A 15,779-nucleotide genomic window follows, 5' to 3' on the forward strand; every position below is an offset into this window, starting at 1 on the left:
TTTTTTGTTTTTTGTTGGCCCAAGTAGCCTGCGGATAAGAACTGTATAAATCGACTTTATATTAAGTTCTACGCATATGTGTTTTTGTCGATTTTCCACTAATATTGTGCATACCATAAAGCTAGCAATGTTTGATAAAGTCTGTTGATGTTGTTAAAATATATATACTTACATTTTTGTATCAACTTTTATTATCCGAATAATAAGTTTTAATATAAAAATATAATATAACCCCTATACTTTTTAGTTTCATTTCTATACCGAAAAGTCTAAAACTGTTGTCTAGGGCCTTATTTTCTAAGCCACATAAGCTTTATTTTTGTTCTTTCGTGTTTCATACCCAATAGTTTAAAATTCATGTGACAATAGTTTTGTTTCTATGACAATTTTTGGGTGAACCACTTCTTTCGCTCTTAGGCTCAGGCCGGACCGTAATTACTCGCTTCTTGCGCAGGTGGCAGCCATAACTCACGACACGCCTCAATTATAAAAGTCAACATGGATGCCACCTTTCGGTAGCACCAAGTATCTATCTACCTATATTTGTGTTACTGGCTGTCCTTGGACTTACGTGAAGCGTAATTAATTGCCAGCTGACACTGTTCTCATAAATTTCCATCTGCGGCCGGCGAACTTTGCCTGTCAAGTAGGCACGGGGAGAAATTGAAATTGAAGTCAAAGTTGCAGCTGGAGCTGGAGACGAGAAATATGTGTATAATGTATTGGAATTCAATCAGACGCCATAAATTCGCTTTGCATAATAACAAGTATTTGACAGATAAATTTTTGCCAGTTGCCTCCGCATAAAATTGCAATTTTGATTCCTTGGCTTTTTTTATGCACATACATATATTTCGTAATTTCATATCAGCTGCTGCCCATGTTAGTGGGGCAGCCTAAAGGTGGGTGGCGAGGTGGTTGGGTCGGAAGTGGTTCGTTCGGCTGGCCATTTTCATGCTGTGACTGGTGCAATTTTCGTTTGGCGCATTTTCGAAATTAAAAGCTTCTTGCATCATTCTCAGCATCCTCCTCTGCATCATCATCATCGTACGTCCGCAATTCTCCCCATCAAGTGATTTGTTGGTCGCTTGCCAAGTGCAGCTGGTGACACTTACATCCCACAGTCACATGTTCAGATGTTCGGATGTTCGGGGACAAGGAACAAGGGACCCTGACTTTGAATCGGTTCTCGAAACTCTTTAATGAGCTCGGATCAGATTTTGAATGGCAATTTCCTGTAATATCTGGTACATCAGCACTCTCCAGTAACCTTTGCATTTCTGAGTAGGGGATTGAATCTGGAAAAAACACTTTTTTCCCATTGCCTGGCCTCGATGCATCAATATAAAAATGGTTTTCCTGCACACCTTTCTTTAAGTTGGTGGCTTGGATAGCGGCAATTTAGCTTAGTTTGCTGCCCCACAATCTGATTTATTCGTACTTTATATACGCCCCCTATTTATTTAGCCCACCGCTGTTTTTTTGTACGCTGGCCTTGTGCAAAGTTATTTTTTATTTATTTATAGGTCTTTTGGCGAACCGAGAAACTCAATCCACTTCAAATTGCCACCCTCTTGGGAGCTGGCTTATTGATTGGCTTGCGCATTAATTGAGCGTGGCAAAGTTGAGATTGACTTGAAAAATGCATTTTCATTTTCACTAAATGTCAATTAAAGTTTTTGCGGCCAAAGTTGTGCTTGTTTTTGGGACAGGATGCTAAGAGGAGCACAGCGAAAAAATATTGGCTTATTCTTAAATAAATATAGCTTTCTGTAAATATCAAAAGTTATACAAAACAAGCTTTAGTCAGTTGAATGTAAAACATAAATATACTAACGCCTTTGCAATGCTTGAAGCACTACTTCACTGTTTTAGTTCTTAAACTTCTTATTCATTTACGGCAAATGCTTTATTTACTAATGGATTGTTACTGATTCTTTCCTGAAAAAGATTTACCGTTTTAAATTTTAATGTACCAGACTAAAACCATGGCGTTTTTATACCCTTGCAGAGGGTATTATAATTTCAGTCAGAAGTTTGCAACGCAGTGAAGGAGACATCTCCGACCCTATAAAGTATATATATTCTTGATCAGCATCACTAGGCGAGTTGATCTAGCCATGTCCGTCTGTCCGTCTGTCCGTCTGTCCGTCCGTTTATATGCAAACTAGTCTCTCAGTTTTAAAGCTATCTGCATGAAACTTTCCCAAAAGTTGTCTTTCTATTGCAGGTAGTATATAAGTCGGAACGAGCCGGATCGGACGACTATAGCATATAGCTCCCATAGGAACAATCGGAAAAATAAATGAAAAAAAATTATAACTTTGCTGTTTTTTAATTTTTTTTTTAGTTCTTCGACATTTAGTAATGGTTTAATATTTCAGAATTATGGTTTAAATTTTATCAAAATCGGACGACTATAGTATATAGCTCCCATAGGAACAATCGGAAAAATAAATGAAAAAAATTATAACTTTGCTGTTTTTTAATTTTTTGTTTAGTTCTTCGGCATTTAGTAATGGTTTAATATTTCAGAATATCGGTTTAAATTTCATCAAAATCGGACGACTATATCATATAGCTCCCATAGGAACAATCGGAAAAATAAATGAAAAAAATTATAACTTTGCTGTTTTTTAATTTTTTGTTTAGTTCTTCGACATTTAGTAATGGTTTAATATTTCAGAATATCGGTTTAAATTTCATCAAAATCGGACGACTATATCATATAGCTCCCATAGGAACAATCGGAAAAAAATAAAAAAAAACTTATAACTTTGCTGTTTTTTAATTTTTTGTTGAGTTCTTCGACATTTAGTAATGGTAAAATATTTCCGATTTACGGTTTAAATTTCATCAAAATCGGACGACTATAGCATATAGCTCCCATAGGAACAATCGGAAAAATAAATGAAAAAAAAATTATAACTTTGCTGTTTTTTAATTTTTGTGTAGTTCTTCGAGATATAGTAATGGTTTAATATTTCAGAATTACGGTTTTAATTTCATCAAAATCGGACGACTATAGCATATAGCTCCCATAGGAACAATCGGAAAAATAAATGAAAAAAAATTATAACTTTTCTGTTTTTTAATTTTTTGTTTAGTTCGACATATAGCAATGTTTAATTATTTCAGAATTATGGTATACATTTTATCAAAATCGGACGTCTATAGCATATAGCTCCCATAAAAATAATAAAAATATATAAAATAACTATCTAATAATTGAGCTGCAAATCATCATAGTTTCAATGTTTTTTTTTAGCACATACTCAAGTAAATCATAATTTAAATGTTTTCAAAAGTATTTAATTAATGCAATAGCTGCAAGGGTATATGAACTTCGGCTTGCCGAAGTTTGCTTTCCTTCTTGTTTACTTTAAAATTAAAACAAGACAATTTTTTGTTTTTTAAGTTAAGAATGCTTTTTAGAATGCACATTTTTTCAGTATAGGAAGGGCAGGGTAAGAATGGGGAACAGAGATGTCAATATCTGGAGAGAATTCATGAAATTTTCAATTTCCTGTCTGCCAATGAATGATGAAATGTTGAGCACGACAAGAGTGTTCGCTCCGTATTTTCCTTCAAAACGCAGCCCTTTTACCCCTTTTGCACGTCAAGATGTGTGTGTGTGTGTGTGTGTGTGTGTGTGTGTGTTGGATCCACACACAATCCCATCCAGCCTTGCCTGGGAAAATTGCGAAAAATCGTTGACAAATTGCATTTGAGGCGCCGTTTGGCCTGCCCTGCTGTTCCCTTGGCTGACTTTTTACCTTTTCGTGCCCGCATTAGCGTTTCTCCCTGGGTTGTGGTACTGCGCCCATTCTATCGCCATGCATTCAATTCAATCTGGCATCACCCCAGACTCAAAAAGGCGTTTCAAATAGTTTTTATTGCCCTCATGGCTAACGCTTCTAACTTTATATGCCGCTCGGTGTGATCAGGTGTGGGCGTGGCAGATAAGACTCAGGACTTAGGTTGTCCATTGTACGGGAGGAGATATGATGACCCTTGTCGCACCCCCTTGACATTTGCCGTTTTGCAGAGTAGTCAGCCAAGAAATTGGAAATCCATAATGGCCAAGCTGAACAGCACATAAAAGGCATACAAGTGTGCACATATCTCCGATGCACACTCTGTAGCCCATTGTGCACCTCAACCAGATGTGGAAACAGCTGAGGAAGGGTTTGTTTGTGGTATGCATGGATACAAGGAACGAATACCTACAACTCAACGTGCAACCTCATCTAAGCCGTGCTAGAAGTGGGGTCGATGCAAATATTTGATTACAGACTGCTTCCATTCGAAGTGCAAGTCGCCTTTGGCCTATGCTGGAGTAGGCTGTACGTTATCAGATACCATTAGGGAAACAGTTTTCAAAACCTAGCAGAGCTTATAGTTTCAGGCAAAAATTGCCAACTACGAAAACCAGTCTCTTAGTTTTAAAGCTATTTTCATCCATCTTTCCAAAAGACTTCTTTTAATTGGTTTTAAATTTTATAATAAATCGGAGGATTATATCATATAGCTCTTATAGAATGAACAATTAAATAATATAAAAGTCGACATAACTTATTTATATTTTAACATATACACACATGTTTTTTACAATTTTAAAAATACATTTTCAATAATAAAAAATATTTATTGGAAAATCGATTAAACTTCAAATATTTTAACAAACATGCATTCAATTCGACATATAGTCGTTTAGGCTTGCTTCTTTTTTTGTTTCAATTTACAAGTTGTTCAAATAAAAGGGATTAGTATTTTGTGTTTTGCGTTATGAATATACATGTTCCTTTGAGTTTCCGCTAGAACGAAAATGTTTGAGTGACGTTCAATCCGCAATCAATATCTGGAATTATCTGTCGATAGTAAATCCCGCTCATTCATTATTTAGTTTTTGATGGTATTAAAGGATAAGCCAGGCAGCAAACACACAAGCTGCTGTTGCCATGTTGCTTGTCGGGAGATATTTGCAATTATGTAATTAGTAACAAACAATAAGGACCGGTAAGCGCAAACAACTGAGGTGGCAGCCAAGTGCACACGCACATCCCCACAGTGCACAGCAATTATCAATAGCTGTTTACGTTCCGTTTCCAAAGGGCAATTGCAAAAGTTGCAAATGCAAATTGAATTAAAGTAGAGCAGGGTAGGTATTATAATACATGGCATCGTACTGTTACACGGAATTTGGGACTCAAACTTCCCACACCATAAACTCACTTAAACTAATTCAAATTGTAATGCGTTTTGTTTCAAATGCATTTTTTCTTACCGGAAACTCAGCATTTACACGTTACTTCCGAAGTTGAAATACTCTCTGCAAGGGAAGGAAAATGCATATTAATATCCGACTCATTGGGTTTACTTATTGGTCCAAGAGTAAGTACTCTGGTACCTACCCTGATAGTTCTGCTGATCAAAGCTGTGTATATAAAATAATAATATTTAAATATCTCTTGCTTTTTGAGACTTCAAAGCAAACAAAGCAGGATACATATATGCAAGACCTCGAGTTTATCTGCCGGGTGAATTATTTTTAGCCATCTTTAGTAAACTTGAATCTCGAGGGCTGCGCGGGTCGCGTTGATTCCCGTCTGTTGTCATACGCAAAAATTGTTCATTTGCACGGCCTGCGGAAAAATGAAAATTTATTTTTAGTTAATCGCGGGGAAAACTGCAGTAGCAGGGAAAAATTGTAGTTTTTTCTGCTTTTAATGGGGAAAACTCATGTGCAGTCATTGTGACTGGCTCAAGTCTGTGTCAGAAATGTTTCCTTTTTTCGGTTTTTTTTTTCGTTTCTATTTGCTCACTCTGCTGGCAGTAAAATCGAAGAAATATAAACAAACTGAGGTGAACCAGGCAGCTACTATATATAGGGAAAGAGGCGGTGGATGGCGGCAGGCGTGACATGTGGCAGGAGATATGCTGCGATATGGAGTGAAGGGATTGCGCTCTGTCCATTCCATTCCATACCATTCCGCTTCTGTATGCAAAGTGTTGTGATTTATGGCGAAAAGGAAGCCTGGTGTTCAGAAATTCTCCGGAGCGAGAATGAATCCCACAATCGGATCGCAATGCGAACTGTGAACTACTCATAGTTTTGCCCTTCCCTCCAATTTTTGTACCATTGGGAAGGAAGCATTATAGTTAGGTTATAGCGTGTCAAAGGTTAAACTTAATTTGTTGGTTTTTATTTATCGACCTTCAATATATTTTCCTTTGGTTGTAATTAGGAAAATTACTGGACCTGAAAAGAAAACCAAGTAACTATATATTGCCGTTTAGAAACTTGCTTGAAACTCCAAAGATTTCCGTTTATGGTGCCATCCAACCAATTTCATTTGGTAACTGGAAGGGTATGGAACTCTCGCCTGGTCGCAGTTTGCTAGCCTTCTTGAATTTGTTGGATTTTCTGTCAGAAGCAGTCAAAAAGACGCCCACAGCGGAAAACTGGGCTCGGAATTGAATGACCCTGGACCGCAGCGGGTGGAAGGTGAATTTCGAAGAATGAAATTTCTGTAGAAGAGCCATCGCCCGCATGCGGAGATAATAGAATTTTCGGATTTATTTTCGGGTAGGTGGTAGGTGGCAGGTTACAGCCCAGAACCGCCAATCCCCCAATGCTGCAACCGCACGTGGCAGGGAAACATTTATGAGCAATTTATGCAGGGCTATAAAATGTGAAAAGAGTTCGTCGGCTCTGCAAAAATCTCCTTTCCTCCCTTTGTTTGATAGTGCTGGTCGTGTATTGGGTAAATCGATAAAGTGACATAAATTATGCGAGACTCGCTCGCACTTCCTCCACCGCATTGTGCATCACCGGCATATATACACATATTGGTACTTTCTTGGGGCTTTTGTGAGCTACTGCAATATTTATATGGCACATACATATATGGTAAAGAGCCTCGTGCTCGTCGAAAATTTGTTAGTTTTTCCCGCCTCACCAGCCGCCCAACTAATTTTCGCATTTGTATTTCATATTTGCCAAAAACAGTGTCCAATCATTTGGCCTCGTTTGGTTTGGCCTGCACACACAAATTTTGTTTTTGTTGTCCGCTATTTTGTAGCGTAGTGGAAAACCCATAAACATTGATTAGCCATTAGGGGAACACCACTTGAAAATATATTGAGCATTCATCATGTATGGCAGCACAGGACAGGGTGTTGGCTGGAGTGACCAAAGTTAGACATGACTCAGCAGTGAACGCGATGGTGTCTGGGAAGTAAAGGACTATGGTATGGGAACCTTAGATAATGACGCATGTGCTGACATGACGCAATTCTCAATGGATAAAACGTAGGAAGCAGGCAAGGCTGGGGGCATATTATAGGCCTACTAGCATCAGATAAATCTGTTGATCAAATATTATTGTGAGTTCTTAATTTTCTTTCAAATATTATTCTTTTGTAGTACTTACATACTGTTAATGAGTTATACAACTGAATATGTAATGCTGATCAAGATATGCATCATGTTGTGAGTAATGTATCCCCAACTATGTTACCAACTATTTACAAAACCTTTTTGGTACACATACGCTATTAAATAGGAATTGGCCAGTCCTTCTGATGGCGTTTTATCGACCTCAACATTTGTATTCGTCCTGCGTCTCGCCTCTGTCCTGTTTTAATGAATTTTTATTGCTAAATTCGTTAATCATGGATTATTGTTGTCTCTTTATTTTCTGAGAAATATAAATATAAATGGGATGTAGTTCTTACTGTAAATGAGACATAAAACCGGATACTTGATGCTTCTTTATGCTGTTAGTGATTTATCCCCAACTGTGTTACCAACTTTTAAGCTCTTTGGTACGCCTATGTATTTAAGAGCTATGTACGTGTGAGAGGAAGTGTTATACCTTAAGGGATCAGTCCTTCTGATATCGTTTTATCGACCTTCTTTGAGTGAACAGTTTTTTTTTAAATCGGCTTTTTTTCCCTTTCCCTCGTTCTCCGTATCGCCTTTGCCCTGTTTAAATTAATTACAATTCTTATCGCAGTATACATATCGCTGCGTTCGCATCGTGTCCAATGTTCGATGTTTTTGTCCGCGTCCGTGTCCGTGTGTCTCGGCTCATCAGGCTCGTCTTATCTGCTCGGGGCAATCAGGCGCAGCATTGTTTTCACTGTCGACCCTTCTTTTGGCCCTCCTTTTCCTCGTCTGTTGGCCTGGCCATCTACAGGGCTGTCACAACAAAGGACTCCCATCCGAGCCGTGAAGTCAGTTATTTTCTGCGCCTCGTTTACTTTGCTTTCGATTCGTTTTAATTGTTATGGTCTCTCTGTTTTCTACTTTTCACCCAACTCTGGTATGTCTTTCAGCTGTAGTCCCTCCTTCTCCTGCCCATTTAAGTACGCCCTTCCCCTTGAGGTTCATCTTCATCTTGAGCTTGTTTTTCCTCGCCATCCACTTCATTCAATACGCAGTTAATGGGTGCAAGTGCTTAATTTCTTTTTAATGTGTTTATTTATGCATTTCCAAACATTTTAGCCTCTTTTCGCCAGTTGCGCCCCTCGAACAGTTGCACTTTCTGCCCCTCTTTTTCTGGCTGGCGAAGAAGAGCATTCATTTGGCTATGCAAACTTTTTCAACGCGCTTTGCTGCTTTACTGGCTTCAAGGACTCGGCAACAGCGAGCGAACGAACAACGTCAAGTGGCTTTTTAGCTACATCAAAATCAACACTACTCTCCGCCCTTCCTTCCCTCGCCGCCCATGCAACATAGTGGCTTTTAGAGGGGGCGCCCAGAATTATGCAACTATTTGCTGCAAACAAGAGGGGCAAGCAGCAAGCGGCGGTGGAAAGAGGTAGTAGTCGTAGTCAAGGCGCCTATCAGTAATCATCCATGGCAAGCGGAAGCGGCGTCACGAAAAGGAAAATTCAGGTGGCGGGGCTTCAGAGGATGTTGGGATGGGTAGACGGGGGACGTAGGACACAGGAAACAGATGTCTGTCTGTCTGTCACGTCTGCATTCGATTACCTGGCTGTCGGGCACTCAATCGCAGCGAGTTCACTGGCTAATGGGTGAGGGAATCGGAATCGGAATCACAGGGCCCTCGGCTGTATCGAATCCTGCGACATCGTCTGTGTGTGGGGATGCGGAAAATATGAGATTGGTTAGAGATAACACATAGGTCCTCCGAATAGCAAAGGCCGTAACTTAACCTCGAAATAATCAGATATGCAGTACCTAAACTGGCACACATCCCAAATTGAACAACAGGTTATGAAAACTTATTTTAAATGGTGAAATGTTCTGACAAATTTCGTTGAGATTGAACAAAAATGTACAATAAAACAATATAAACTTAATTTTTCTCCAACATTATTTGTCTATTTTGCGTACTATTATTCCATAAAAATTAAAAAATGCAGATTTTATTTTTGTTTATATCATTTTGGGTTTTGTCCATACATAAAAGTGTCATTTAATATTCTTAAGGTAAAGAAATAAATTTCCTTTTTTACTTTTTTGTTATGATGTGACTAATTATCCTCCAAATTCATAGTGGTGACAAAATAATTAAATTTGTATTTTAAAGCAGGTCACCCTTAAGTAACTGTAATTTTAATATCCTTGAATAAACTAGTTTGTCTGAAAGAAAGCTTACTTCAAGAGAAGGTTTGAGGGTTAAACAAAAATTTAAATATAAATAAATAAGCGTCGAGTCGAGTGTGGTCCTTGAAATGGGTAAGTTGAAGTCTTATACACAGATATTAACGCATAAATACTAAATAAGCGTGGGAGGTTCTGACTTGGACTCGAATTCGGTTTCTGAAGCGTTTCCGCTGTTTTTCTTCTCCGCTCCAAGTGGCTTCATTCGCTCGATGATTGCTTAAACGAGCATGAGAGAAGGATCCTATCGCATATATTCCTTCCATATATATGTGTATACTATATATATGTTGGCGTCGCATATCCTGGGCGCTTCCTCATTATTTTTGTGCAATCGCTGTAGGCGCTTTTGACTGCCGTCTGCCCCTTTTTCTCGGTGCCTCCTGCTGCCTCCGCTTTATTCTTCGCTTTCCTTTTTGTTTACCCACACAATGTCCTGATCCTGACTGAATCTGGCCTTATTGTGTGTATGCGAGTGTGTGTGTGTGTGCGCGCTGGTTGAAAAAGTGTTAAGACTTTACGTTTTTATGGCTCGAGTTCACTTTTTTAGCCGCTTTTGTTGCTGTTGCCAGCCATTTGTGCAAATTGCCGCAGTGAGCGGTGACAGGCGGCGGTTGGGAGGGTAATATTGTTATATTTTTCTGGCTTAGGCTCGAGCCAGTGCCTTCCCTTTTCCACCTGGCCGATGATCTGAAACCATTAAATGATGTTGCATGCCAACAGCATTGCCGCCGAAAAGCACTTCATTTGCATCTGACGAGGAAGTTAAGCACTCATTAAGGCATCGTTTGAATATCGTTTCCCCACATCGATGTCAGAGTCTTCATGTTCATTAAATTTTCAAGGGACTTAGGGATACTTTACAATCTGCCAGATCTCGCAGACATCCAGACACCATACTCTTCAACCTGTCACATAGGGCTTTAAGCCTGAGCTTCAAAGTGCCCCAAAAATAATTCGGTAAACACAACGCCCCTGGTTGTGCCCGTCGAGCTTTTCATGCCGCGTTGCATACGCATTAATGAAATTTAGCCCACGAACAGGAGCACGGAACGAAAGGCCAGGCGAAAATGTGAAAATTTTGAAAAGCTGACTTGAGCATGATGGGGCCAGGGGCCGGGCCACGCCCTCCTGAGATCTGTGTGCCTTGCGACGAAAGTCGGACTGCTGACTTAATTTGTTTGCTAAATGACATAATACACAGCTACAACAGCAGGCCAAACAAATATCAAAAGGCGTTCGGGGTGCGTCTAGTCCAGTCATTCGGGGCGTATGCGTAATGCGACCTCGGCCATTCCCCGTCCTCGTTCTTTTTTTTTTTGACCCCCGCGCTGACAATTTATCAAAACAGCGAACATTGCACATAATTACACAGCACTAATGTGTAGAGTGATAAATGGCCCCAAAATAAACAGAATGATCTCTACAATAATTTCGATACAATCACGTTCCTCATTGGAATTATATACTCGCAGTAACACAGGGTATTGATGAAAACTACAGTAACTTTGTGATTTAATTTACGGTTTGATTGACTTTTAGTTATTAACTCTTGACCTCTTTTTTAATGCTATTTTACTTTGTTTCCTTGCAGGTTTCCTCTCCTGGGACGTTTCCGATTGTCACGTCGACTTGGAAGAGGAGCTCAATACAATTACACAGCATGCGCCCGAGGGCGAGGAGGCTCGTCACGGTAAGTGGAGAACCTGTCCTTGCAGCTGTATATTTTGCATGGCAAATTCAATTAGCAAAACCGGTTTGGCAATCGCTGTGCTATTTAGAGATCATCAAATCCATGCAACAAATGAGCTGTGGCAAATTACAAAAGTTATTCCAACGAATTATTATGACAATTGTCAGTTCACAACAGTTAGAGAGAGGAGGGCTCAGATGAACAACAATTGAAGGCACAAAGCCGAAAGCTCAACGCTTTCATGCTTTGTTGTTCGACTTCTTTGTTGTTTTGGCTTTTGTGATAAATCTGAGCCCAAAAGCTGCTAACGAGAGGCTGCATTTTCATTTGCCCAAGTGCAACAACAGCAAAATCATCATCATCATCATTATCATCATCATCGCCATCGTCATTGCCATCGACAGGAGCAACAAAAAGCCTGCTGGCGCCACTGTTGTCTTTGCGGATTAATATTAAACGCTGTTGAAACGCACTCAAGTGGCTGCCGCTGCATAAACCAAGTCCCGCATCCGCGAGACTCGCTGCTCTATTTACCCACTTCGTTGACTTGCTTTGGAGATGATTGGGATGTGCTTCCATCCTTCTAGTCCTGTTAAGCCTCGTCATTTCCGAAAAATCTTGCAGTCTTGAATTCGCCTTATAGATTCAGTCAGAGTCGAAACATCTTTAAAGTATTTATATTCCTTGAAAATACGCTTCAAAAGAAAATGTGCAGCCTTTTAAAAAGCATTTGTTAACAGCGCAAAATAGAATTGAGCAGTTTCTCATGTGTACATCTCACTCTGATTTAATAGTTCCCCAAACAATTAGTACACATACTTTTGACTTCTCAAGACTCCAGCGTAAGACATCTTTTTTCATTTTAACTATAGTACGCTTGAGACGGCCATGTCCTGGCAGCGATAAGGCCCGTTCTTATTCTTAGCTGGCCTCTTGTTTGCGGCTCTTGCCGAGGCGTTGTCCTTGAAGGACATGCTAAGTGCAACACCTGCGCTCAATGCCCTCTATTCAGCCATTGTCCGGATGAGAAAAAGTTGGCAGCGCCAGTGGATTTTTCATTTTCCATTTGCATTTGCATTCGCCATCGCATTTTGTTTGCGTTCCATCCACTTGTTCTCACCCTACTCGAAACTACTCAAACAAAATTCTCAAGTGGCACCGCCACAAAGCGGTCCAAAGCCCAATAATGATGGTGCAACAGCCATAAGCATAACCAGAGCGTCGGAGGAGCGCAGGCAGGTGATAGGTAGGCGCACTTGAGGCGCGATTGAGAATGCACAGAATGCACTCGCTTCGCCGGGCGCGTTGTGCTCGCCCAAAATTTTCAGTTTCCCGACGACCCTTTTATAATAGAATGGCGGTGTCCAAATTGTCCACCTGAATGCCCGGCTGCCTTTGGAGCAGATAGACTTCTCAAACTTGCCAAGGAACGGGTTTCTCTACTGACAGACATTTGTAAGCATTCGCATAATTCATGAACACCCAACTGCTCTTTCGTCACAAAGTTATGCCCTAAGTTGGCCTGAAGCTGACACTGACCCTCAACCTCATTAGCACCTAAAACTAAACTTGATCCAGTTTATTTAACTTTCCTCGTTGGACGCTCAAAGTTTGCTAGCTTTAAAAGCCCATCCCATCAAGAAATCGACCCCACGAGTCTTCAGAGTAACAAATTCCTCCTTGATTAGAAAAAAAAAAAAAAACGGCATTTTTTGCCAACAGGATGCAAGAAGGAATAAAACCCTTTGTTCTCATATTTACATAAGTGTTTTCCTAGACGGACAAGTATTGCAGAAATCGAATATAATTTCATATATTCTCTTCGTGCTCTAACCGTGATCTCGTAACTCGTTGCTTGCTATTTTAACTATGTATCTACTCAGTCGTCTCAGTCGTCTACTCGTCATTCCACTTTCCTTCTCGTTAAGGTGTTTTTGAATTTTCGGGGCCTGAAATTTGCCCGTTATTTTGCATGTACACTCGCCAAACCTTATCTCCCTTCGAACCTACTATTCCCCAAGTCTCCCGCATACGTACCTTTTGTTAAACCCGCTCTTAGGATTATGTGGGGATTTAGACACATTCTTATCGTGCCTAAGCTGAATCCCACATAAGCAATGAAAAGATGGGCTGATGAGAAGGCGTGGCACAATAGGACGCCAAAGCCGTATCTCGACCCAACCTAACCTCAAAAGCCATACAAATTCTCGAGATAAAACGTATGCAAAATTGATAGAAAGATAAAGTCCGTCCGTGCAGTGCCTACACACAATTATTTGAAAATAAGGATATACGAGTGTATATATGAGGGGAATGAGTTGGAAAGTGAGTGGGAGTCACGCATACAGGCGTGCCTAGAAGGCCGCATTGACAATGGCCATGTGGCGGCTCATGCATAATTCAGTCGGAGAACAAGACGGCTATATGGCGGCCGAAAGAGACGGCAGTTAGGCAAATAGCAAAGGCAGACTACCAGACTGACACACAAACATTCAATTTGTATACCCGTTGAAATATATGTTAGTGGTAGAAGGAAGCGTCCGTCCGTATAAACGTCGAGATAAAACTATAAAAGCTCCCAAATTTTTAACATTTAGATTCTAGATACGCAGCGCAAGTTAAAAAAAAACTCTAGGGATCACCAATTTCGAAACTCTTTTATGTCACAATTAAATATGTTAAAGGCGAATTATTTGGCGTGTTATATTCGGTCATATCGATCGAGACACGCAAAATGTATTCAAATTGAACCATTAGCAAAACATTACTTCTTGGATATTTACAATGATGCTTTTTGTAGTGATTATTTTCTGGGGGTATATTTATTTATTATGAAACTTATAAGCTATGTAAGGGGTATCTAATAGTCCAGTCACTTGACTATAGGGTTTTTTCTTGTTGGTTTTTCACATGATTTGCGTATGGGAGAAAGGGAAAGTGGAATGTGTAGGTGGGAAAACTGGTCCAGCAGCGATAAGCAAATAAACAATAATGATGCAGAGCGAGAAGCAGCGTCCATGGCTGGCGTAGATAAAGGAGTGTCTGCGCCTGCCTTCCAGCGCCCGGAATGGTTACCCGCATTGTTGACAGGGCATCAATTAATATCAGCGAGGAGACTCTTCGCGCCGCATCCTTTTGAATATGGCCGGAAGGAAAAATGAGAAAACATGGCCGCCTGACGTTAATAACATGTTATTGGCTTTGTTCAACAGGAGCATATCTCTCCTCGCCGTCCCGAAACCCGAGTGTTCCGATTGCCCCAAGTCCATCCACATTTACGTAACCAGAGAAAATTCAGGCATATTAAGTGCCCTGATTAATGATGCCAGTGCTGGTGGCATCCCTCCTGGCTGGCTGCCATTGATATGACTGGCTGGTACGTGTACACTCACCCTCCTTTTTTTGCAATGCAGCTGAAACCGCTAATTAAACTATCATCATAATTCCCAGGGATTAGTGCACTGGAAGTTTATAAATATGGCCATGCTGACAGGCCGGGATAAGTGCAGCCAATAAAGGCGTTTGGGCAATCAGGAGCTCAGCTCGGGGGTGGTGGCGAACTCCAAGATGAGCCGTGGGAAATTAACAGCTACATGAATATGCACAGTGTTAGTATACATAATTTATCAGCTAAGGGGGATAACCTGACAGGACAGAATGGCCTGGCCATCCACTGACCATCTGTGAGCTACAGAACTATCAAATGGGTGTAGATTATTAATGTGTTTTTACACGAAACTCGGGACCATCAGTGCACATTTGTCTCATTCTCTGACTCTTCCAAAAATACATAATTAGTTGAGGAATCAACATGGGACTGGTAAACAAGTGTATATTAACGAGGTTTATGTAGAACAGGGTTGCTCAATTATACGATTTAAAAACAGTATTTGGATTAGCGATACAAAAAACTAAATTTAATTGTTGTTATTATTTAGAAACTAGTCACTGAGGCTATAAGCAGTCTTAAATTTAATCTCAATGAGTTGCCTAATTATTAAATTTGGAAGACTTCCTTGTTTTTCGGCGAAGCTCGAAATAAAAAGGGCGCTAAAGGTCATTGAAAACTTTATTTAACACGTGCGCGCTGGTTTGACAGTAAACTTTTTCCAACTGTGTTGAAGAGTTAGGTTCATGGCGGTGGGTAAAAACGGGTGGAAAAGCTCAAGAAGGACTGACCGTCGCAGCCTGTAACTGTAGTTTTATTGCAGCCAAACAAAAAGATCAGAAAAAAACGAAATCATAAAACACCCAAAGTTTCCAGCTGCTGTTGTTATGCAAATTTTTTTTTCCCATTTCGCTTTTTGTTTCGAGAAAAAAAGTTGGTAACTCTGGCCACGGGTGCAGTTATTAACGCTTAATCTGCCGCCATGTTGGCCAGTTTGGCACGAGGTGCGGACAGAATCCTGGCCTGCTATTCCCTGGCTCGTAATTTAAGCCCGACTGGGT

At 40.2% G+C, this 15,779-nt stretch overlaps 1 protein-coding gene and 1 long non-coding RNA gene across 6 annotated transcripts in view; one reads left to right on the forward strand and one right to left on the reverse strand.

The window, feature by feature from the left end:
• The window catches only part of LOC128265159 (microtubule-associated protein futsch), a 68,719-nt gene that overhangs the window by 28,625 nt on the left and 24,315 nt on the right, over positions 1–15,779 (forward strand). For all 5 annotated transcript variants that reach the window (XM_053000993.1, XM_053000998.1, XM_053000996.1 and 2 more), the window contains one exon: positions 11,232–11,330. In XM_053000993.1, the coding sequence (XP_052856953.1) occupies positions 11,232–11,330 (99 nt within the window). The remainder of the gene's footprint in view (positions 1–11,231; positions 11,331–15,779) is intronic.
• LOC128265167 (uncharacterized) lies at positions 4,732–5,838 on the reverse strand. Its single transcript, XR_008268812.1, has 3 exons — positions 5,415–5,838; positions 5,288–5,332; positions 4,732–5,240 (listed from the first exon to the last, which is right to left on the reverse strand). It is a non-coding gene; the product is annotated as an uncharacterized LOC128265167 (long non-coding RNA).

This window comes from Drosophila gunungcola, unplaced genomic scaffold (assembly GCF_025200985.1).
Source record: "Drosophila gunungcola strain Sukarami unplaced genomic scaffold, Dgunungcola_SK_2 000097F, whole genome shotgun sequence".
Lineage (NCBI taxonomy): Eukaryota > Metazoa > Arthropoda > Insecta > Diptera > Drosophilidae > Drosophila > Drosophila gunungcola.